The sequence below is a fragment of the Alligator sinensis genome, unplaced genomic scaffold (assembly GCF_000455745.1).
Source record: "Alligator sinensis unplaced genomic scaffold, ASM45574v1 scaffold1261_1, whole genome shotgun sequence".
NCBI lineage: Eukaryota > Metazoa > Chordata > Crocodylia > Alligatoridae > Alligator > Alligator sinensis.
The window spans coordinates 513,698-538,175 of NW_005842789.1; the positions used below are offsets into that span (position 1 = coordinate 513,698).

General features: G+C 54.3%; 1 protein-coding gene across 7 annotated transcripts in view; it reads right to left on the minus strand.

Annotated features, from left to right (window-relative positions):
- Positions 1-24,478, minus strand: part of ARHGAP23 (Rho GTPase activating protein 23) — a 145,322-nt gene that overhangs the window by 11,026 nt on the left and 109,818 nt on the right. For all 7 annotated transcript variants that reach the window (XM_025191117.1, XM_014525349.2, XM_025191115.1 and 4 more), the window contains exons 8-19: positions 22,470-22,625; positions 20,324-20,435; positions 19,388-19,445; positions 18,164-18,301; positions 15,875-16,174; positions 6,038-6,099; positions 4,653-4,780; positions 4,041-4,159; positions 2,832-2,987; positions 2,005-2,083; positions 1,017-1,090; positions 468-557 (exon numbers count right to left, since the gene is read on the minus strand). In XM_025191117.1, the coding sequence (XP_025046902.1) occupies positions 468-557; positions 1,017-1,090; positions 2,005-2,083; positions 2,832-2,987; positions 4,041-4,159; positions 4,653-4,780; positions 6,038-6,099; positions 15,875-16,174; positions 18,164-18,301; positions 19,388-19,445; positions 20,324-20,435; positions 22,470-22,625 (1,472 nt within the window). The remainder of the gene's footprint in view (positions 1-467; positions 558-1,016; positions 1,091-2,004; positions 2,084-2,831; positions 2,988-4,040; positions 4,160-4,652; positions 4,781-6,037; positions 6,100-15,874; positions 16,175-18,163; positions 18,302-19,387; positions 19,446-20,323; positions 20,436-22,469; positions 22,626-24,478) is intronic.

The window sequence follows — 24,478 nt, forward strand, 5'->3', positions numbered from 1 at the left end:
GGAGAGGCCCCATGATCCTGAACCCATGGTCTCCAATGCAGGGGACCCGCTTCCTAGAGCAGCTTCTCTCAACCCGTGGGTCTTGACCCAAAAGTGGGTCACAAGAATATGAAAAGGTCAAACAAACTTTAAAAATGGATTCTCCTTTAAAGGAAAAAAATGTGGGAAACCATGGCTTCTCCCTTGCAGGCTGGCAGAGTTCCAACCTGCAAGGGGCTGCTTGGGGCCCCCCATCCCTCCCCCCTGCTCTACACACCCACCCCCTGCCCCACACACTGGGGGACTGGGGCCTGGGAGTAGGGAGCAGTGGGTCAGGAGTGAGAGGCACTGGGTCAGGGCTGGCCATCAAAATTTACAAACAGGTCCTGGTCCAAAAGAGGTTGAGAACCACTGCCCTAGAGCACTGGACTTGACTGTGGAGGCCCATGGGCTCACTGCTTCTTGGAGCCAGCTAGTAGCAATGGTACCTTGTTCTTCTCCGAGTGATCGGCGATCGTCTTCAAGTGCCCCACAAGAAACTTGAGTGTCTCGTAGTAGTGTCCTGGCAGGTCCCGGATCTGCAGGACACAATGCTGCCATGTGAGAGCTCTGCCAGCCTTGAAGAGGCCTGGCACCCCCTGCTGACCACAGCCCCACTCACAGCCCCACTGTTGATCCCAGCCCTATTACTTTCTTGCTGCAAACCCTCCCCATCCTGGTTTGGCTCCCCCTGCACCCCAGCACTGCATAGAGCATCGTCCCCAATCTCCACAGATGGGAGATCACAGCCACAGCTCCTTCTAGACCAGCTCAAGCAGCTCTCAGAGAAAACAAGGACCAAGGCGCATATCCTCCATCTCCCAGAAAGGTCTGGGATCCCCCCCATGGTGATATGGCTGAACCCAGAAAGAAAAGGGGAATTGTTTCTGTATGCAGGTGGCACCTCTTCTCTGCCCAGGGGAGTGGGGGTGGTCCTGGTGCTGGCAGAGGGCTCTCCCCACCCCACAAGGTTCATCCAGGGTCCGGTATTCCCATACCAGTTTCCGCAAGGTCCTCATCCTCTCACTGGCATCTTCTATCCGGTTGGCTTCAATGAAGTCGTTGTACTTATCTGAAAGCCAGATATGCACCCAGCAGGCTCAGCAGTGCTGCTGGGAAAAGTCCCAGTGCTGCCCTCCCACACCCTCATTATACCTGGAGACAGGAATCAAGGGCCTGGCAGGCAGGCTGTGTGCCTGCATGAGCATATGTATGCGCAGAATACAGGCAAGGACAGAAGGGCTGCAGCACAATGAAGGGGCTGGCTGCAGGGAGCACGGGCAGAGGAGGGAGCAAATGGAGGGGTCTGGGCAATGGATGGACAGAGGGAGGGCTGGGCTACACAGGCTAGTGCAGAAGGACAGCTGGAGAGGAGCAGGTAGAGGGAGGATGGGGGACAGGCCACCCAGGGGGGTGGTCGGACTGAGGGACAAATAGGGACCTGCCAGTTCAGAGGGGGCAGCTTGGACACTGGGCCTTTACAGAGTAGGGCAGGCAGGTGACACATAAGAACCTAATGAAAAGGGAAGGACAGGGCATGGACAGGCAGAACTGGCTGCAAAGGACACCCTTCCCCAGGATAGGCCTCAGCCCCAGAGTAGGACCCTGTCCTAGAAGAAAGCACTGAGCTGTACTCCCATACCCATGGGCTTGGGCTCAGCACGGGGGCAGCAGCAGCAAATGCAGAAAGGCCACAAGGCCCAAGGTTTTTCCAAGAGGAAATGAAGAGAGGGAGGGGGGTCAGCTGGGAGTGTCCAGCAGATAGTGGGGGGTCCTGCTGGGTCTCAGGCCACAGGCAACCATGTTTTCCCCAAGGGCCATACAGGAGCCACCCAAGGACCAAGGTCTGGTCTTGCTGGGCCGTGATTCCACAGAGACAAAGAGAGAGGGCTGAATCTATCAGGGAAAGCAGGATGCCAGCATGCAGCCCTTCAACTGTGAGGGGCACGTACCCGTGTACATACAGGGGGTGCACACCCAACTCACCATCTGTGAACAGGGGCTCCGGAAGCTTTCGGAAGAAGGATTTCAACAGGCTGCTGATGACATTCAGGTCCTGCCACCTCTGTTGTGGGGAGAGAAGGAGACACTCAGAGCCAGGGGAGGGTGATGCGCCTGGGGTGGGAAGGCCAAAACCAGGCCAAACTTAGATCGGCTGGGCTGCCCAGCACTGTCAGAGGGAAATCACTGAGCCCAGGGCTTGGGAAAGGCCCCAGGGTCTTGCATTTGGGGTCAAGTTAAGTGGAAAATCTCCTACACTCGACAGACAAGACAGCCTGAGCATGGGCCCTTCTCCCACCCAAGGGCTAGAAGGAATTCCAGCAGAGTTGCAGCTGGGCTGGCTGTTCGGGGCCAGAACCTGAGATCCCCATTTCAAATGCAGGCATGGGAGCCCCCAGCTCAGCTGGGACATAGGGAGTGCGCAGGAAAGGAAGCAGATGTCAGCAGCACAGCAGTGGGGCTGGCACCAACCCACTCGCAGGCACAGCCCACTGGGGAGAGGTCACTAGCCAAAGGCAAGACAAAGTACACCCCTGCCACATGCACACACACACAACTGCACATGCATGCCATGAGCACTCATATGCAAGCACACACACACACAAGCATGTATGCACATGCACCACTTTCTATTCCTATCACTGCTCCCTCCTTCCTGTCCTCTCAGTGTCTGTGCTTTGCTGGCCTGTGGTTGTTTGCTTGTGAAGGCTCCATTTCTGACCAGCCACGTGCCACAGGACAGGATGCTGCAGCTGGACAAGGAGCATGCTGGGCAGGGGCTGTGCTGGGCCAGGGTCTTGCCAACTCCGTACCTCATCCTGTAGGTTGATCTCAGTGGCCCCCTTGTTGAGCTGCTCCTGCAGGCTAGACACCATGGCGTTGTTACCGGGCACCCGGTAGATGCCCATGTACTCGAGGCCCTTGTCTTCCACCACTTTGCAGCAGGCCTCCACGATCAAGGGAATGTTCTGCAGGGAACAGAGATGGCCTGAAGGAGGCAACACTAGATGGGAGATTGGGAAGGCCTGTGTGGGAGGGGGCTCAGAAGGGGCACACTTGGAATCACAGCTGCTGCATGTTAAAGGAGATGAGTCAGGGAGAGACAGTTGGAGGCTGTGGCTGCCAGATGTGAAGTGGGCAGGAGGATTCAGACAGACACAGCTGGCACTGGGGCTGACAGATATTAAAAGGCTGGGTCAGACATGGGCACAGCTGGAGGCTGCAGCTGCCAGATGTTAGAAGAGGCATGGAGCAGGGGGGAGGGAGCGAGCAAGCTGCAGCTGCCAGATCTACCCCAGCCAAGAGGTAGAGGGCAGTCACTTCCACCTTTCCACGCTCATTCCCATGAGGACAATCCCAGAGTGGAGGGGAAGGCAAGGTTGGAGGTAATGCTCAGCTGGACCTTTTGGGAACAGAGGGCAAGGGACAGAGCAAAAGGCCTGTGGCTACTGCTAGCTAATACTGCCCAACTCATCACATAGATGGATTCACCAGAAACCAAAGCTGTGGCCAGGCCAGAGCCTCCTAAAGTATCCCAGAGAAGCCCTGTTCAAGTCTTCCTCTTCATGATTGTATGGCACTTCAGCCCACGGGCCTTGGCACAAGAAAGGGAGGAAAAGAGGACTGGAGGGGGTCCCCCAGGTAGGGTCCAACCCCTGACAGTTCCAATGACAGAGGAAGGTACTCGGTGCCACTGAGAATCCGCTGCTGGCAGTGCCCAGCTTGGCTGGGTTACAGCTAGTTTTGGTCTGTCTGCTGGAGCTGTAGTCACGCCCCAAGCATGCCCACTGCCTGCCCGAGTCTGCAAACAGACTGACTCCAGCACTGGGATGAGCAGCTACCTGTCCTCAGCTTTCCAGAGATCTCAACTGGAGGCCTAATGATGATAGGCACCATTAATTCTTTCATAGTGGACAGACCCCTGCCCTCATCCTGCCTGTGCAGTGGGAAAATAGCAGGCTGTCACAGCAGCACTGGCTCCCTCCTGGTGCCTAGGACAGATGTGGGTCCGAGCTATATACCTTATTGTCTGGGGCAGGCTGGCAGTCCTCGAGCCTCACTCCAAAAGCCCGCGGGGCAGATTTCTTGTTTTTTTTCATGATGTTAATGCCCCACGGGGCTTTCTGGGAGCCACTCTCATCTGGAAACAAAACACAGAGTTGGTCATCAAAGAGCCAGACCCAGGGAAACAGATACCCATAGTACCACATACCCTGACAAGGGGAGTCACTCAGCCAGGGGCACACGTCACCCAGTGCCCACACTAAAGGGTCTGCCCACAACATGCACATCTGTTCTCCCTTCCTTGCCCCCTGCCTCACTCAGACATACCCCACAGACCCTCACACCCATCTCCTCCTGCATGACATGAACTCCTGGCTTTGACCCACCCCCACACATACACATGCATGTGCTCTAAGTATATCTAAGCTGGCACAACTTAACACAGGCTAAAAGCCATCTGAGAAGCCAGGCAGGTGAGTCCATACTGAGCTCCATGCTGCTGCATCTAGGTCACTGCCAATGCCTGAGCTGAGCAGGTAGCTGTACGCTGAGCTGTAGTCTCTCTCTCAGAGAGATACAACCCCTGGCAACCCATGCACACCATTAGAGGTGCCGGTGTGTGGACATACCTTTAGTCACAGCCATGTCTTGCCTTGGAGATCGGGGGGCACATGTGCCCGTTTGTTTTAGGAACTCTGGTTTGATCCCCAGTCCGCGAGACCCTTTGGGGGATGAGTCTGGCTTTGTCCCTGGAGGGCTGTGGAGAAAGCAGATGGGACTCTTAACCCAGACAGCCCCTGCACTGGACACCCTGCCCCCTGGCCTTTCACCCTCAGCCAAGCAGAGCATGCTGAAGGCAGGCTGGACCATAGCCACCTCTGTGCAGCATGGCCAGGTGCTGAGAGCAAAGCTGCAGCACAATGCATTCTGGGAGCAGCCACAGAAATTAAAAACATTGAGAACCACTCATGGGGCGCTTAGCCATAATGCTCTGCACTGCACTCACCTCCCCCTCTTAATCATGAAGCCAGTGAATGCCAGGTCTGCCACTGTTCCCTGCTGTCCAACCCTCCTTAGGGGGCATCTGCCTACAGGGGATGCAAAGCTGCAATCCCCGTGACCTGCCTGCATGGTGCACAAAGTCCCTCTGCCTGGGTTAACAACAAGCCAGATTCTACCTCCTTGAGCACAGGCAGGCACAGCTGCCTGCCCAGCCTTCTCCAACCCTCTTACAAAACCTGGGCCCCAATAACCTGCCCCCTGGCCTCACCCCTCCCCTGCCTGGTTTAATGAGAATCAAGCTTGCATTGATCCAGCAGACTCAGCACAGGGATGCACTTGACATGACTTAGGCCTTGGCTCACAGCAGTGAGCCCAATCTGGAATGGCCCTGTGGAAGCTGAGCCAAGCTCAGCACTGAGCCGGTGGAAGTGCTGCTCCAGTAGGGAACCACCCCAGTTCAAACGAGGCCTTACATCAATCCACTTCTCTGGCAGAGACTGGGCTTAAGATGGATTCCTAAGACCCAGAGCCTTCCAAGAGCCATGGCTCATTTCACAGGCAGGGATGGAGTCACGCAGCGTTTAAGTAACCTGTCAGAGGAAACCCTGCCAGAGAGCACCAGTGACTCTGTTCGGACCGCCCAGCATTCTTCAGTGGTTCTCTACCAGGGAACGCTACGAACACAGCTGCTCCCATCTATGGAAGTCTTTTAACTCAGCTATGTGTTGTTCCTCCATGGCCCCGGGGAACCACTGGGAGGTGGCCAGAGTCTGTATCTAATGCAAGTTCCCTTGCAGGTCCCTGAGGACCGGGGCTGTGATCTCCCCATCATAGATGGAGAACTGGAGAACAGAGGCCGAGAGAGACTCAAGGATATGCCCAAGGCCACATGAGCAGACGTCTGTGGCAAAGCTAGCCCTTGCACTAAGACGGCCCTAGTGCCAGCCTCACACTCCACCCACTAGGCCATGCTCTGTCCCGACAGGCTGGGCAGAGGTTCAGGGATCCTTACTTTACTTTCCGGTAGTCGTTCAGCTTCTTGTTGATAAGTGCTTGGCTTGCAAAGCTGGGGTCCTGGAGAGGTACAAAGACAAGAGGGAGGGGAGAGCTTGAGCATCTCATGCACTGTCAGACCCAAAGGAGCGCTCTCTCATCCATGAGCCGAGCCTTACACCAGGCCTCATGCCAGGGACAGCAGGTCCTCCCCAGACGCAACAGCCATGAGATTTTGACCCCCGATGCTCCTTGTTGATGGGCACCTGTTGTCCATGAGAGGAGAGCGTTGATGGCCTCCCTTGTGCCACCTGCAACCGGGCAGGACTGAAAGAACGGTACATTTAGGGCACTAGGCCTGCAACGCAGTCCAGCCTGGAAGCACCTGGCCCCTGATGGGGCTCTATCACTCTTGAGTCCATGCCCCATCACAGAGACCCCTGCTGGTATCGAAATCTCAGCCTTGCTTCGCATGGCTGAGCCAGTGCTGATCGGCCACAGGGGTCAGTGGGTGAACACACAAACATCTCACCGGCCCCAGCAAATTCCTGCCACAGGGCACCTCATGCCTTCCCCTGCCTCTGGAGGACACAGAGTTCCCAGAAATCTGCATCTCCAGGAGGGGAGTGTTGGTAGGCAGGGCCAAAGCTCCACCCCTCATTACTCCAGTATCCGAAGGGCCCAGTCTCTGGGAAATCAGCATCACTCCCTGGGCATGGCCCTCTCTGCCTGGCTTCAACATCCTTTGTGCCCATTCAACTGCCCAGTCCTTAAAAGCAACTTAGCCTGGGACTAGAACCTGGACCCCTGCACTGAGAAACAGGGGAGGCACATCTCATACCACTGACTTCTGCCCACGAACACCATTATAGCATCATTACAGCAACGATGGGGTAGGGAACAGGCCTTCAGATGCTGGGATTTCTAGCTCTTCTACTCTTCATCAGTGCTGGGGAGACATAGGATGCCTGGAGGGTGCACGTGGCATGGTGGGAGAACAATTACAGCATGTTCTAAACTGGGATCCTGCAGCGTTCCCACAGAAATTCATCCCTCCTTACAGCACAACCCAAGGTGGGCACAGACCTTCCAGCATCTTCCATCCCTTCAGTGCACACCAACATCACAACCCCAACAAGGTGCCCGAGCTGGTCATAAGCTATAGTGCACATCGCATCGCTATGGCCTGCCCCAAGATGGGCAGACACTGAGAGCACCTTGCACCCCTACAGGGTACCCTGAACTGGACACAGAATTGTGTGGAACACTGTAGCCCCACAGCACATCTGATCTGGGCACGGGTTTTACAGCACCTCACACCATCATGGTAACCCCGCATTGGGCAGGGATCACCACACAGTTTCTATATTTACAGCATGTCTTAGTTTGCACTCAGACCTAAGGACACCTTGTGGGCCTTAAGGCCAACCCAAACTTAGAGCTGCTGCCACGCCTCCTGTGAGCCTAGAACTGGAAATGGACTTTGGGGCTGCTCTCACACTTACAGTATGCTATAGCCAAACAAGACATGTCTACAGCTGGGCACAGATCTCAGGGCAATTCCCACAACTACAGGGCACCTACAGCGAAACACAGACCTTATAGCAGCTCCCATGCCTACAGCATGTCTGCAGCTGGGCACACACCTGATAGCAATTCCCAGACCTACAGCACGCCAACAGTCAAGCACAGACCCTGAGGCAGCTCCCATGCCTATAGCTGGGGACAGATATCAGGACAGCACCCACACCTACAGTGTGCCTACAGCTGGGCACAGGCCTGAAAGTAATTCTCAGACCTACAGCATGCCTAGAGCTGAGGACAGACCTCAGGACAGCTCTACACCCACAGCTTTTCTACAGACAGGCACGGATCTCAGAGCAGCTCCTATGCCTACAACATGCCTACAGTTGGACAAGGACCTCAGGGCAACACCACCACCTACAGTGTGCATACAGCCAGGAAGAGACCTCAGGGCAGCTCCCACACCTACAGTATACCTACTGCTGGGCACAAAACTCAGGGAGGCTCCTGGGCTTACAGCATGCCTACAGTTGAATAGGGACGTCAGGACAGCTCCCATGCCTATAGCATGTCTACAGCCAGGCATGGATGTGAGAGCAGCTTCCACGCTTACAGGACATCTACAGCTAGGCATAGACCATGGGGTAGTTCCCACACTTACAGCCAGCCTAGGGACAGGCTTGCACTTTAGGGCAGGACCCATGCTTACAGGGTTCTTACAGCTGGGCAGATCTTATAACTATAGCATGCCTAAAGCTGGGCATGGACCTCAGCACAGCTCCCACACCTACAGGGCACGTACAGCTGGGCACAGATCATAAAGCAACTCCCATGCCTACAGCTGGGCACAAACGACGGGACAGTTCCCACATCTCCAGCATGTCTACAACCAGACATGGATCTCAGCAGAACTCCCATGCTTAGAAAGTACCTAAAGCCAGGCATGAACTCAAGGTAGTTCCCATGCCTACAGCCAGGGATGGGCCTCAGGGCACCTCCAAACCTACACCATACCTACAGCCAGGCGTGGACCTCAATGCAGCTCCCATACCTACAGTATGACTACAGCCAGGCACAGACCTTGGGCCAGCTCCCATGCCTACAGCATGCTTGCAGCTGGGCAGACTTCAGGGCAGTTTCCATGCCTGTGACATGCCTACAACATGCCTATAGCCAGGTACAGACCTTGGGACAATTCCCAGGCCTACAGTGCCTACAGCTGAGCATCAATCTCAGGGCAGCTACAATGCCTTCACTGGGCGTGGACCACATGGCAGCTCCCAATGCCTACAGGGCAACTACATCTGGACACAGACCTCAAGGCATTTCTCATGCCCCCAGTGTCTACAGTTGGTCATGGACCTCAGTGGAACTCACATGCCTAGAGGACGCCTCTATCTGGGCATGAACAGCTAGGCATGCCCTACAGACCTCAGTGCAGCTTCCATGCCTACAGTGTGCCTACAGGAGGACAAAGACTTCAGGGCAACTCCCATGCCTACAGTGTGTCAACAGCTGGACACGGTCCTTGGGGAAAACCTCCCATACCCATAGCATGCCTGTAGCCAGGTAAGGACTTCAGAGTAACTCCCAAACCTACATCACGATTAAAGCCAAGAATGGACCCTGGGGCAACTCCCATGCCTACATCATGCCCACAGCTGGGCATAAAACTTAGAGCAGCTTGCATATCTATAGTGTATATACAACCAGGCTTAGACCTCAGGACAGCTCACACCTCCAGCATGCCTGCAGCTGGGAAAGACCTCTAGGCAAACCCCAAGCTTACAGCATGGCTACAGCTGGGCACAGACCTCAGGGCAGTTCCCACGCTTATAGCATTCCTACAGCTAGGCATGCACCTCAGGGCAGCTCCCATGCTTACAGTGTGCCTACTGCCAGATACAGGCCTCAGTGCAGTTCCCATGCCTACAACGTACCTACAGCCAGTCACAGAACTCAGAGCTACCCTCAAACCTACAAGCCACCTACAACTAGGCACAGACCATGGGGCAGCTCCCACATCTGCAGGGCACCTACAGCTAGGCATGGACCATGGGGCTGCTCCCACAACTACAGTGTGAATACAGCTGGGCACAGACATCAGGGCAATTCCTGTGCCTACAGCTGGGCACAGACCATAGAGTAATTACCATGCCTACAGCTGGGCACAGGCCTCAGGGCATCTCCTACACTTATAGCATGGGAAAAGCTGCCATTCGTCTCAGGGCAACTCCCATGATTACAACATGCCTACAGCTAGGCATAGATTTCAGCACAGCTCCCACACCTACAGAATACCTACAGCAAGACACAAACCTTGAGGGAAGCTACCATCCCTACAGTGTGCCTACAGCCAGGGACAGATCATAAGATCATAGGAAAGTGGGGCTGGAAGGGACCTCACAATGTCATCTAGTCCAGCCCCATGCTCAAGGCAGGATCATCGCTGATTAACCATTCCCAGCCAAGCTTCTGTCTAACATGCTCTTGAAAACTTCCAAGGATGGAGATTACACAGTTTCTTGAGGTAGCCTGTTCCGATGCTTGGCCACCCTCATAATATTTTCCCTGCTGCCACTTGGGGCCATTGTTCATAGTCATTTCACCTATAGCCACAGATAAGAGCCCATCTCCATCTTCCCTGTGATCGCCCCTCAGGTATTTGAAGAGTGTTATCAAATCCCCCGTCAGGCTTCTCTTCTCCAGACTAACTAACCCTAGTTTTTTCAGGCTTTCCTCATAATTCTTGCCTCCCAGGCCCCTAATCATTTTTACTGCTCTGCACTAGACTCTTTCCAAACTGTCCACATCCTTCTTCAAGAGTGAGTCCCAAAACTGGACACAACACTTCTGAGGCCTCACCAGTGCTGAATGGTTGGAAGAATCACTTCCCTTGATTTCCAAGTGACACTCCTGCTAATACAACTCAGTACGCTCTTGGCTTTGGTGCATCTCCAGTTCCTACAGCATACCGAGAGCCAGGCATGGAGTTCAAGGCAGCTCTCATGGTTACAGCATGCCTAGAGCTAGTATGCACCTACACACTTCAGAGCAGTTCCCAAGTCTATGGCATGCCTACAACGAGCCACAGACCTTAGGATAACTCCCACATTTTCAGCATGCTTACAGCTGGGCACAGACTTTGAGGAAGCTCCCACACCTATAGCATGCCGATAGCCAGGTACAGATATCAGGGAAGCTCCTATGCCCACAGCTGGCGTACAACTGGGCACAGACCTCAAGACAATCCAGATGTCTTGAGCATGCCTATAGCCAAGCACGGACCTCAGAGAAGCTCTTGTGCTTGCAGCATGCCTACAGCTGGGTATGCACCTCAGGGCAACTCCCATGCTTAGAAGCTACCTACAACTACGTATGGATCATGTGAAAACTACCTTGCTTATAGAATGCCTACAGCCAAGCCCAGATCTCAGGGCAGCTTCTATGCCTACAGAGTACCTACAGCTGAGCACAGATAATAGGGCAGCTACCATGCCTACAGCATGCCTACAACCAGGCATAGACCACAAGGCAGCTTCCATGTTTACAGGGAACCTGCAGCCAGGTACACTCCAATGTCTGCAAGGTATCTATAGCCAAGCACAACCACAGAGCAGTTCCGATACCTACAGCATGTCTACAGCTGGGCATGGATCTCAAAGCAGCTCCTACACCTACAGGGTACCTACAGCTGGACATGGACTTCAGCGGAGCTCCCATGTCCATACGGCACCTATACCTGGACATAGATCATAGGGCAGCTCCCATGCCTACAGTGTGAGTATAGCTGGGCACAGACCACAGGGCAACTCCCACATCTCCAGTATGTCTACAGCTGGGCACAGATGTTAGCAGAACCCCCACATAGAAAGCTGCCTAAAGCCAGGTATGGACTCAGGGTAGCTGTCTGTAAAGTCAATTGCCTAGAGCCAAGGATGGACCACAGGTCATCTCCCAAGCCTACAGGGTGCCTACAGGCTGGCATAGATCCCATGGAAGCTCCCACATCTACAGTGTGCCTACAGCCTGGCACAGGCCTTGGGCCAGCTCCCATGTCTTGGACCAGCCAGGCATGGACCTTAGGTCAGCTTCCATACCTACAGCATGCCTCCAGCTAGACAGGGAACTTGAGGCAACTCTCCATGCCTACAGTATGCTTGCAGCCAGAAACAAATCTCAGGGCAGCTGCTATGTTTCCACCATGCCTATGGCCAGTCATGGACCATGGGACAGCTCCCACACCTAGAGAGCACCTACAGCCAGGCACAGACCATAAAGCACCTTTCACACCTACAGCATGTCTACAGCTGGGCATGAACCTCAGCAGAACTACGTCTAAAGGGCGCCTAAATCTGGGCATGAACTCAGGGTATTCCCACACCTACAGTTTGCCTAGAGTCAGGGATGGCTTTGAGTCACCTCCCAAGCTGACAGAATGCCTACAGGCAGACCTAGATCTCAGGAAATGTCCTACATCAACTGTGTGCCTACAGCTGGGTACAGACCATAGGACAGCTCTCACACCTACCCAGCACCTACGCACCTCATACCTATGCACATAGGAACAGATAACGGGGCAGCTCCCAAGCCTACAGTGGGCCTACAGCTGGGAACAAATCTCAGGGCAGCTCCCATGCCTCCACAATGCCTAGAGCTAGACATGGACCCCAGAGTACCTCCTGTAACTACCAGGTACCCTCAGCAAGGCACTGATCGTGGGGAAGCTCCCATGACTGCAGTGTATCTACAGCTAGTCACAGATCTACAGCTAGTCAGGGCAACTCCCAGACCTACAATGCACCTACAGGACACCTATAGCTGGGCACAGATCATAGAACAGTTCCCATACCTACAGCATGCCTACAGCTCAGCACAAACCACAGGGCAGCTCCCATGCCTCCTATGTGTCTACACCTGTGTAAGGACATCAGCAGAACTCCTATGCCTAGATGGCACCTATAACTTGGCACAAACACAGGGCAGCTCCCAAGCCTATAGTTTCCTTAGAGGAAGGAACAGATCTCAGGGCACCTCCCAAGACTACAGCATGCCCAAAGCCAGGCACAGACCTCAGCATGGCTCCTATACCTATCGCACACCAGAGACATTATTGTCTCCCCCATGTCTACAGAGCACCTACCATCTGGCTTGGGCTTTGGGGAAATCCTCACACATACAGCATACTGCTGGGCATAGATCTCAGGGCAGCTCCCACATCTACTGCATGCCTACCACCTGGCATGGAACACAGAGTAGTTCCATGCTTATAGCACACCAGCCACTAGGCATGTATCTCAGGCAGCTCCAGTGGCTATAGTTTGCCTACAGCTACACATGGTCCTCAGAGCAGTTCCCACAACTATGGTGCCCCAACAGCCAGGCACACACCTCAGGGCAACTCCCATGTCTACAGTGTGCCTACAGCTAGGCACAGACCTCAGAGTAGCTCCTATACCTATAAGGAACCTCTACAGCAGGACATACATCTCAAGGCAGGTTCTGTGCCTACAGCATGCCTACAGTCAGGCACAGGGCTCAGTGGAACTCCCACACCTGCAGGGCATAAGCCAAATTCAAATTCAGGGCAGTTCCCAAGCCTACAGTTTACCTAGAGCAAGGAACCAGTATCAGGGCACCTCCCAAACCTACCACATGCCTACAGATAGGCACAAATATAAGGGAATCTCCCACTCCTATAGTATGCCTAGAGCCAAGCCCAGACTCTGAGCCAGCTCCCACACCTACAGCATGTCTACTGCCTGGTACAGACCTCAGTGAAGCTCCCACACCTGTATTGTGCCTGCAGCCAGGCATGGACCTTAGCACAGCTCCCAAACTTACAGAGTGCCTACAGCCAGGGACAGATCTCACACCTCAGGACAGCTCACATACCTACAGCATGTCTACAGCCAGGCAAGGACCCCAGAACAGTTCTCATGCTTACAGGATGGTTACAGCTGGACATGCACCTCAGGGCTGCTCCCATGCTTAGACTGTGCCTACAGCTGGGCACAGACCTAAAGGAAGCTTTTACACCTAGACCATACTTACAACCAGACACAGATCTCAGGACAGTTCTCATACCCACAGAATGCTTACACTGGGGCATGGACCTCAGCACAGCTCCCTCATGTACAAGGCACTTACATTCGGGCACAGATCATAGGGCAGCTCCCATGCCTACATCTGGGCATAGACCTGGAACAGCTCCCACACCTATAGCATCCCTAAATGCTTGCACAGTTCTTGTAGCAGCTCCTATGCTTGCAGCATGCCTACAGCCAACCATGGACCATGGGGCAGCTCACACATCTACAGGGCACCTACAGCTGGGCACAGATCGCAGAGTAGTTCCAACATCTAGAGTGTGCCTAGATCTAGGTATGGAATTCAGAGCAGCTCCCACACCGACAGAGTGTATATAGCACAGCATGGACCTCAGAGGAGCTTCCACACCTACATCATGCCTACAGATGGGCACAGATCTCAGGTAACTCCCAGGCCTACAGTCAGACTCATACTGTGGTGCAGTTTCCATGCCTGCAGCATGCCTTAGCTGAGCATGGATTGTGGGGCAGATCTCATACCTCCAGGGCACCTACAGCCAGGCATTGATATTAGGGTATTATTGATATTAGCTCTCATGGCTACAGTATGCCTACAAAGCAGCTGCCACACAGAAGGCCCTTGCAACCAAGCACCTGCCTCAGAGCAACTCCCACACCTAGTGTGCCTACAGCCAGGTATGGACCTCAGCACAGGAGGCACCTACAGCTGGGCATAAATCTTAGGCCAGCTCCCACATGTACAACGTGTCTACATCTGGCTATGGACTTCAGACCAACTCTCACACCTACAGGGCATCTTCAGCTGAGCACAGACCACAACAGAATTCCCATACCTGTAACACGCCTACAGCTGGGTACAGACCTTGGGCCAGCTCCCATGCCTACAGGGTGCTTATAGCCAGGCACTGACCTCAGGGCACTTTCTGTGCCTGCTGCATGCCAACTACTGGGCATGGACCTCAGGGCAGCAATCTTGCCTACAGAGCGCCTATGGCTGGGCATGGATCTTAGTGAAGCTCCCAAAACTAACAGGGCACCTACAGCCAGGCAGGACCATAGAGCAGTTCCCATGCTTACAGCGAGCCTAGTTAGGCACAGCTAGGTCCCAGGCACAGGCCTACAGTGTAGCCAGAGCCAGGCTGAATCTTCTCTATAATTTAAGGGAACTCACAGCCAACTCCTGCTGGGAGAGAAGGCCAAGTGTCTGATTGCATGTGGCTATTCACAGGCCCTGCCGAACCCACTCTGGCATCTCCTGCCCCCCAGGCTATGGCCTGAACCTCCATCCTCTCCAATCACACTGTTGTGCCTAAGGCAAGGGGCAGGGCTGCTCTGGAAATGGGACTGCACAGCGAGCAATCAGATGGGGTTCACTGTAACAGCCCGGCCTTTATAGAAGGCACCTTGCATGTGGCCTGGAACTGCAAGCTGTTATCCCTCTGACCGGCAGAGGTCACCCTACACTAGTGAAATCACCAGCCTCATGTCCAGATAGGAGCGCAGCTCAGTGCCAAGGAAGCAAGATCTCCAGCATCTGTCTTCCAAGGGACAGAGGTCAGGCCCTCTTGACACCCAGGGACTGAAGCTTAAGGGTGTACAGAGCAGTGCAGGAGGGAACTGGGGGACACAGCAGCTCATCTGACCCCCTGGCCTGCTTAAATCTGTCCCCTGAGTAACATGAGGTAGCAGGAGAGGGGTTCTGAGAAAGCAGCCTGGGATCTATGGCTTCTGCCTCTGCATACTGCTGCCTTCTGTTAACCTCTCCCTCTCCAACACACACACCACCCAGCCCTGCCGTCACTGCCTGCTATGGAGGGAGAAAGAGCCACACATGGAGCAAGGAGGGGAAAAAATGATGGGAATGGAGAGGCCCCCGCCATGAAAAACAGGGTTCCCCAATAGGATTTGCGACAAAGGAGCCTAAGCCTTTCCATTCTTTGATGCAGTTGTGCGGCACAAGTGTGCTCCTGCTCCCAGCACACAGCAGGGGGCTGGCTGTTTAGGAAGGAGTGGAGCATGGTATCCAGAGTCCCTGCACAACCCTCCAACTCAGGAGCAAAGCAGAGCACAGCACAGGACTTGGGGTCCCTGCAGGCCACTCCTTTTGACTGGACAACTACAGGCTGCCTTGGCCAGCCCTGTGCTAGGGCGAGCAGTGGAAGACAAATAGTTGGAGAGACCCAAGGAGGTTAGCGCCAGCAGGGGCATCTATGAGAAGCCAGAGGCCTGGAGACATCCAGGAGCCCCATGCTGGCTCTCACCTCGCCCTCAGCCTTGCTATTCTCCCTGATGACTTTGATCCAGGCCAGCATGTCGTCCCGATCCTCTGCCTGAAAGAGATATTCACAGAAGTCAGCGGTCGTCAGCCGGAAGACGTGCTTCCTCTTGGTCTCGCTGTAGGAAATGTCCACCAGGCACGCTCGGATGCTGATCGGCTGCTCCTCCTCACCTTGGGGCGCGGCATAGGCCACGGCCTCCCGCCTGTCCTTGCAGAGGTAGAGGGAGTGGGCGCGGAGAACGGCGAAGACGCGCTTCCACTGCCGGATGCCCCCACCAACTTTCTGCAGATAGAAGGGAAAGGCGGTGAGTGCCAGCTCAGAGATAGACTCCTCTTTAGCCAGATTGGGACACAGGGCACTGCCACCAGCCTTGGCACAGGCCCTAGCACTGACCCAGGCACCACACTACTCAGCCTCATGGCAGGGCCAGCCCTAGCTCCCTACTGCCTCTCAGGAACTGCCCTGAACCTGGCCTTGCCAACTGCCTACCTTGGCCTAGGGTAGATGCTGGGCAGTGCCTCCTATGCCTGCACTCCCAGGCCCACAAGGCACTTGGGGCAATGATGCTGAGCCCAGATGTAGGCATGGGCTACATGCCAGAAACTTCACGCAGGTACAAACCGCACCCTCAACCTAGGCCCAGCTGCTATGAATCCCAGCCAGGGCAGATCGCTTTCCAAGTGTGTATTCAGAGGCAGACAGCAGCAGCACCATGAGCATAACACTCGCAGCACAGAACCCCCTTCTCTAGAAACCAGCCCAGACAACGTGGTCATCACACTGTTCTCTCTCCAACATCCATCCTGGGGGCTGAGAGTACAAGGGGATCCTGCAGGATTCCACCAGGAATTGCCTGGCCCTTCTCTCAGATTCTTCCCCCACGTCTTTGGTTTTCCACTGATAGGAGGGGAACTATGATCTCCAAGCAGGGGTCCAGCCCTCCCGCCACCTTGAACCTCTGGCCCTGTGAACAAGAGACAGGATCTGCTCAGGGGGCTTCCATCTCAATCTAACCCCCAGCACTGCTGCATTCTCACGCAAAGTGTGAAAGCCAAAGGCTTCCTGGAAAAAAGCCTACCCCTGCACCACACCCGACTCTTAAGGCAGATGCCAGCCCCTGCCTGGATGCTGCCGTGGTAATCACCCTATCAATTATTCACAGCCAATTAAAGGCTGCAGGGTTGATCTCCCGGGCTGGGCTCACCGCAGTTTCCAGGAAGGCAAAGTTTTGGGGAGTAGTGGGGGAAGGGCTCTGTTCCCATGCCTTTGTCTCCTGGATAACCACATTGCACCAGGTCCCAAGACCTATGCTTTCCGTTCCTCTGTGCTGTGCATCCAGGGCCCCTGAGGATACTGAGAGACCACAGGAGGTCTCTAGTCTCTGCCCCTGTAAGCCCAGGGATGTTCTGCCATCATGACAGCCATCACTCACTGGGCTGAATCTCCCTGGCTGTTCTACAGCCCCACCCTCCCTATCCCTATAGCTCAGGGTCCAGATTCTTTCAGCTCCCCTCTACAAACCCTTCCTCCTGGTGCTTACCCCCACTTCTAGCCCTGCTTGATTTCACAGGATTGAGACCCTCACCCTTTGGGAAGTGTCACAGACCAAGCTTCATGTGATCATAGCACAGCACAGTCTCCTGGGGTTTGCTACCTGTGAGGTGCTGGCACTAGTGAACATGCTGCCATGGGAAACTGCCTTCATCACCACTCATCATTCCTTTCCCCCTGCCCCCTGGCTCCCTTCACCAGGCTAAATTTCACAATGGATGCCCTCCTCTTCTCTCTTTTCACCTGGGCTAACACAAAAGAAGAGTCAGGCAAAAAGGAGATTTTCTTGGGACACTCTGGGAGTCAGGACTCCTGGGTTCTATCCCCAGCTCTGCAATGAGGCTGAGGTCTAGTGGTTAAAGCAGGAATACTAAGGGCACAGGACTCCTGGGTTCTCTTTGGGGATCTGCAAGGGAGGCACAACCTTGTGGTAAGCAGGGCTGCTAGGTTCTAATCCTGTCTCCAGTATTGACCTTGACCTGTGACCTTACCTTGCCATGCCTCGGTTTCCATGACAACTGCCAACCTGAACCTGGGTGCTACATGGCTTGGTTCATTTATGTCTACAAAACACTCTGGGAGTCCCAGGTGGGAAGGGATAGAGACTAAGGTTTTTTTAAGAAAGCCCATAAATATCTGCACAAAGGGGCTTCCCTCCTCCACATCACCATGACCAGCACCCTCCCTGTGGCCTGGGACTGCTGTCCAGCAAGTACACACCTTCCCCTTTTTGGTGAGGATCTGTTTGTAGTGGAGCCAGCCCTCTTTCCTCACATCGCTGAAAGTCACGTCCGAGAGGTCAGAGGTTGAATGTCTCTTTGATCTCGTGTCTTCAGACGTGCCAAGGCTGTCCAGAGACTGCAGGGGAGAAGAGAACGCAGAGATGGGTGCTTGGTCATCATGGGTACTATGAAACCAGCCACTACAGTCTAGGTGATGGTAGGGGCGTAACATTTAGCTCTAGGTCCTGATTCTCTCCTCACTCACCCTGTCAGGCACAGGGGTTTCAGTGGCGAAGAGCTCTGTCTCTCAGGTACACCCTATAATACCTATGCAACACCAGGCAACACTTAGTAGCCTGTCCCACAGCTGTGGCTGCCCCAGTACAACTCCCTCATGTGAGGACCACGAAGCAGCACCAGGGCAGGCCATGGACACTCATGCAGCTCAAGCTGTGTGAGGTGAATCTGCACCAGGGTGGGGCACCACTGGGCCCATCCTGGGGGCTCAAAGGGCTTCAGAGACAACTGTGATTCTCCCATTATAGCAGCCAAGAATCTGCGGGACAGACTCCACAATGACCTGGGCTGGGAGCTGTCACTCACACCTATGCAAAGTAAGTATCAAATGCCACCACCTTAAGACTGCAATGATTTGCACAACATGAAACAACTTCACAGAGGCATAGGCCCAGCAGATCTGCTGGCTCCACCCCTGAGCATGACGCAAGGTGCAGGCTTTCATCAGGCCAGATCTTCTGTTGGTGTCAGCATCTATGGCTCCATTGACATCAGTGCCATTTGGCCCTCTCTACTTCTCTGTTGAGCCAGTGCCAGCCTTTGCCCACCTACATCACACTGCTCACCCTGGGCTGTGTGGATGCACTGTACCCAACCCATGCCTTTGCTGACTGGGACAAACAGCTCTCCATGAAACACCTGAGCACCAGGACTGCAATGATGCTGCAGGAGGCATTACAGAGCAGTGTGATAGCCTCAAGAGGCAGCAAGGAGCATAGTACAATGGCCAAGGGGAGCAGACAGGCTGCAGACAGGCTGCTCACCCTGTCATGGGTGCCACAACATGGCAGGGTTTCTTCTCCCAGTGCCCAGCTGGAGGCTGAGTGAAAGCCCATCCTTGGAAGACTTCATTCTGGCAGCACACACAATGGAAGATCACCCCTCAACTCCCCACCAACCACTGGTCTTCAGAGTTCGCACCTACCCCATCAGTGAAAAAACTCCTCAGCATGCGGAGGCTGGGCACCCGGCTTGGCATCCTCCTGGAAGGAAACCAGACACCAGTGAGCATGTGGCAGGTGGCACACAGGTGGGAGGGGAGAAAAGTGTTTCCCCAAATGAGGGTCTGTCATCCCCTTGCCCTCAGCCCTGACTCCTCTTGTCTCAGCCCTGACTTCTCTTGGGATTTGGGCAGCTACAGAAGCAAGTCGCTGTGGTCATGACCAGTGTGGGGGACTCAGGACACCTGGCTTCTACCCCAAGTTTTGTGCTGGGACTATCAAAGGCAGACACAGCCAGTATACAGAGCTCTACAGATGCAGCTCTGCCTGATGGCCATGTATCTGTAAGCAGCTCTGCTTTTGCCCCAGAGAGAGGGAATAAAGCATCCCCACAGTTGGCATCACAGCAAGGGGCTGGTTTGCATGGTTCTCTTGTAAAGCCCCTGGCATCAGCTTAGATTTAGATGCTCAACATGGCCTTTGGGAGGTCCCAGCAGCTGCTGGTTCTCTGTGAGGCCTCCAGTGAGTCACTGCAGCCTGATCTTTCCAAAGTGACCTGCCACCTCCATCAAGCCATGAGGGCAAACTCCAGTGTGGGTCACAGCATAAGGGATTCTGGGATATGGAGTGGCAACACATCTATCAAGTACAGTATTTAGCTTCACACCTTGGTAGATTAGCCTGGCTCTCTGTCTCCCTCCTTGCTGTAAGGGATCATGTTACCGACCCATCAAATCAACCACTGGCCAAGAGCCGGGGCTGCAGGAAGAACTAAGCTCTCTTGCTCTCATAATGCAGCTGCTGGACAAGAGTTGACACCCTGATGCTTGCAAAGCACGAGGACAGGGCAGAAATGTCCCTGTGAGGGGTCGGAGCTGTTTGCTTGCTAACCTCCCCAGCTGGTGAGGGGCAAGCCTTACCTTAGGATCTTCCCCTCATCGCGAAACGTGTTGAGACCATCATCGCATGACTTAGAGCGCTCTGTTGTGATGGCCAGGAGGTAGGAGGAGCGGCGGCTGGCTTTGATGCTACCTGGGATGAAACAAAAGAGAAAAGGGCGCTCGTTACAGAGACATGCAGTTCTCTCCCAAGAAGGGGAGAGAGACAGAAAGAGAAACTCTCGCTACCTGGTCTGGACTTTACTAGCACCAAAAATGGATTAGCTCAGGAGGTAGTACTGAGGGCTGGGGAACTGGACACCTCAGTTCCTTACCCATCTCTGGGAGAAAAAGTGATCTGAGTGGAAATCAGGGGCCCTACGTTCCTGTTCTGGGCTCTGCTGGTGTTTTGCTACATGACTTTAAGCAAGCTGGAGAGAGCCCAAAGCAGAGCAGCAAGGATGATAAGAGGGTTAGAAAGGAAAGGTTGAAGGATCTGGGTTTGTTTAGTCTGCGCAGAAAAAGAATCAGGAAGGAGGGAATGTGGCCGGGGGGGGGGCGGCGGCAGCGGGGGGAGCAGGATAACAATAACCTTCCAATATGTAAAAGGTGGTTACACATAGGACAGTGATCAACTGATCCCCAAGTCTATTGGGGGAGGAACAAGAAGAGGTAATATAGGTTATATGTCAAGAGAAGCTTTCTGTTTGGAAGGGCAGGGCAGGGCTACAGCCAGCTCCCAAGAGGCTGTGGAGGTTTCTAGGAGCAGGTTAGATGCAGGTCCCCCAGGGGTGATCCCAGCTCAGGGCAGGGGGTTGGACTAAATCTCTGAGATCCCTCCCAGCCTGACATTTCTACAATGCCATTCACTGCTTCTCTGCACATCAGTTTCCCAGTCTGCAACATGACGAAGCAAGGCTGGAGGAGATATGCATGGAAAGATAATGTAGTCCACATCCCATCCCTCACACACAGGCCCGTACCAGCAGGCCCCAGGAGTACCTTGAGCTTAGTGGACATTCAGAGCCCTACTTTGCATCCCAAAACTGACCTGAGTTGGGGTGTGCAAGGCAGCCCAGGACTCTCAGCCCTGCGAGTGAGAAAATCTTTGTTCAGAGGGGACATACTCATTACTTCTGCTGGTACTGGGCAGAAAGGAGATGCCTACAGTGTGCTGTACCTGTGCTGCCCTAAGAGCTAGCACAGCCTGGGTGTCTCGCAGCTAGATTAGAACAGGGGTGAGCAACCTAGGGTCTGCAAGCCTGATCCAGCCCGCAGAGCCATTTGATGGGGGTGGAAGGGGGGGCTTCCCCAGCATTCCCTGGCGGGGCTTCAGAGGCAGCAGAGGCTGGATCCTAGTACCCACCCATCTACCTGCCTCTGACCTGAATGGGGTCGCTCTGGCCCACAGCCTAAAAAAGCCACTAACCACTGATTTAGAAATTTGCATGAATATATGTAGGGCCTGACTGTCCTCCCATTGTTACTGGTGTCAATCTGGGGGTGCGGGATAACCTCAGGGAAGTCAATGGAGTAGCGCAGGCTTTACACAGGTATGGAAATAGGTTTGAGCCCTTAAAACTGGATGAAGTTCTTGGTCCCCCTGCAGGGAATCCATGCAAACAGGATGCTGATGGGCTCAACTGACAACATCCCAACAATCCTGGCTGCAGGATGCCTTGGGAAGATGGGACACTAAGACACAAAGGAGATGGGCTAGCTCAAGTTCCAGGCAGCGGGGCAGCAGGAAACTAGTGCAAACCAGAGGAGAGTAATTCATAGCAGCCTTGACAATGCCCTCACGGCCCGCACACTCTCCCTCACAGTAGAGTTTTTTTTTTACAGATCCGGGGAGCCCAGACATAGCTGAGTGCCCCTCTTCCAGGCAGGGGCCTTTAACGGGACCATCCAGGCCAAAACCTGACAAAAAATTTCCAGATGTTTTGCATGGATCTAGCAATGGCACTACCACCCCTCTTAGGTAGGCTGTACTACAGTCTTATGGGCCCTCCCCTGGCAGGGGGCTTCCCCCAAGATACACCTTGCATTCTGCTCCCTTAACACCACCCTGTTGTTGCTGCAGGAGGATTTGGTCAGGCCCCCTTGTGTGAATGCCTGATCACATGTCCCCAGCCAAGGATGGGGGAGAGTTGTGGGGGGGGTGCGGGCAGAGGGAAAGGATACTTACTACAGTCCTGGGAGTAATGCCGGCTGACAGCGAAGGTGAAGGTGGGTGAGGAGGGGCTGGTGGTGTTGGCAGGGGCAGAGTTCATAGCACTGGATACAACAGAGGAGGCAGGGATGTGCTTTGCCTTCAGGTCGATGCTGGGGCTTGTTGGCTCATCTGAAAGAGAGGGGAAAACCGTGAAACCATAGAGCTAGAGGCAGTGAAGAGCGCAGCAGAACCCTGCAGCAAAGACCCAGGTAGGGAGGGGCAGATGCCTCCCTGCCAATGGTTCCTGTGGAAACTTTGTGCAGCCCTAACATGCTCCAAGGACCCCAAGGCCTCGTGTTACAGGATGCTGGGACTGCAGGGCCTGAGATCCAGAGCAGCTGAGGACCCAGTATTTCCAAGACCCCTCCAGCAGCTCCTAATGAATGCAGGCTGTGCCCTTTCCAGCTCCTGCACTCTCCCTAATCCACTCCCTACACAATTCCCTATACAGCTCCTGGGAAGAACCAGTCCATCTGGTCTAGGAACCCCCTGAGCTGATGCTAAGGGGACCCCCAAGACATGGTGCTGCCATGCAGTACAGAACAGATGACATTGCTCTCTGGGGCAGTAGGAACCAGGACTGGACTGCTTGTTCTCTGTCTTAGGGCTGCATGACAGGAAGCCAAAGTGACTCCTGTCACTTTAAGTGCAGAGTGTACTGGGCTAAGCTTGCCATGTTGGGCTGCAGAAGAGGGTAGGCTTGCCATTTTGCAAAGGGGAAACCCCTGTAAATGGCTGAGGAGCCACCTGACTGGAAGGGGTGGTGCTTAGAGGTATATAAGACAGATGCCTAAGGCAAAGAAGGCAGTCTGGCCCTTCAGGCTGCAGGGAAAGGAGCTCCTGGGAGAGAGGTTCTTCAGGAAACCAGCCCACAGACATTCAAGCTACCCAGAGGAGCTGGATGGAGAGTGCTAAGGGGGAATTATGGCTTGGAATGGGAGCGTTGACCCTATAGTTTCATAGTGCTTAGGGCCGGAAGGGACCTAAACAGATCATCAGGTCTGACCCACTGCCCTGGGCAGGAACGACCCTGAGTGGGGCTAAATTTTAGTTTGGAAGCAGTTCGCTTATATTTGTGTTACAGTTAAGTTCAGCACTGGGGTGGGGGGCAGATTGTGGCTGTAGGGGAGGATTGGAGACAGTGTATCAGGGTTCTTGGGGCACATGGGGTTTCAAGCCCTGCAAAGGGAAGGAGAGTTAGTGAGATGGAGAGGGGGAGTCTAGCGAACTAGAGCCAAGAGGGCCAGAGTCTGTGCCTCAAAAGTGAGAGATACAGGATATGCTCGAGCTGAGACAGCCAGAGCCTGCACCATGAGAGCAAGAGGCAGGGGGCAGGTGAGAGCTGAGAAGGCCAGAGGATGTGCCCTGAGAGCCAGAGACAGGGACAGGGGGCGGGCAAGAACTGAGAGGGAGAGCCTGCACGTTGAGAACAAGAGACCAGGGTCCAAGGCAGTGGACCTAGGCTGAGGGGGCACAGCCAGAGAAAAGGGGCCAAAGCTGGGAAGGCTGAAACCCCCCCAAAGGTTTGAGGCCTAAGGGAGCCAGGTGCTGTTGGGGCCAGGCATCCACCCCAAAGCGATACCAGGTACCATCTGTGCAGAATGGACATGACCAGAGGGGAGGATGGAGGCCGCAAATATTACCCCTAAAGCAGCTTGTGCCCTAAGGCATGGATAGGGCCAAGAGAGCCATGATTTAGCTCCAGAGGGGTGTGACTGATCCCAGGCTTAATTTGGAATCCTGGGGCAGCCTACCTAACTATTATAAATTACATCAACGTATGGCATGCGAGGTAGAAAAGGGAGAGTACCCCAAGGAGCCACGTGGAGTAGGAATGCCTTGGCCTCCAGGGGTTGTAATGGCCACCCCTGGGACCTGGTCTTGCTGCAGCTCATATAACTCCCCTGCTCTAACAACTGCGTGCCAACTCACTGGGAAGAGGAAACCCATGGGCACCAAAGTCCATAGAGCTGGTGCTGGGA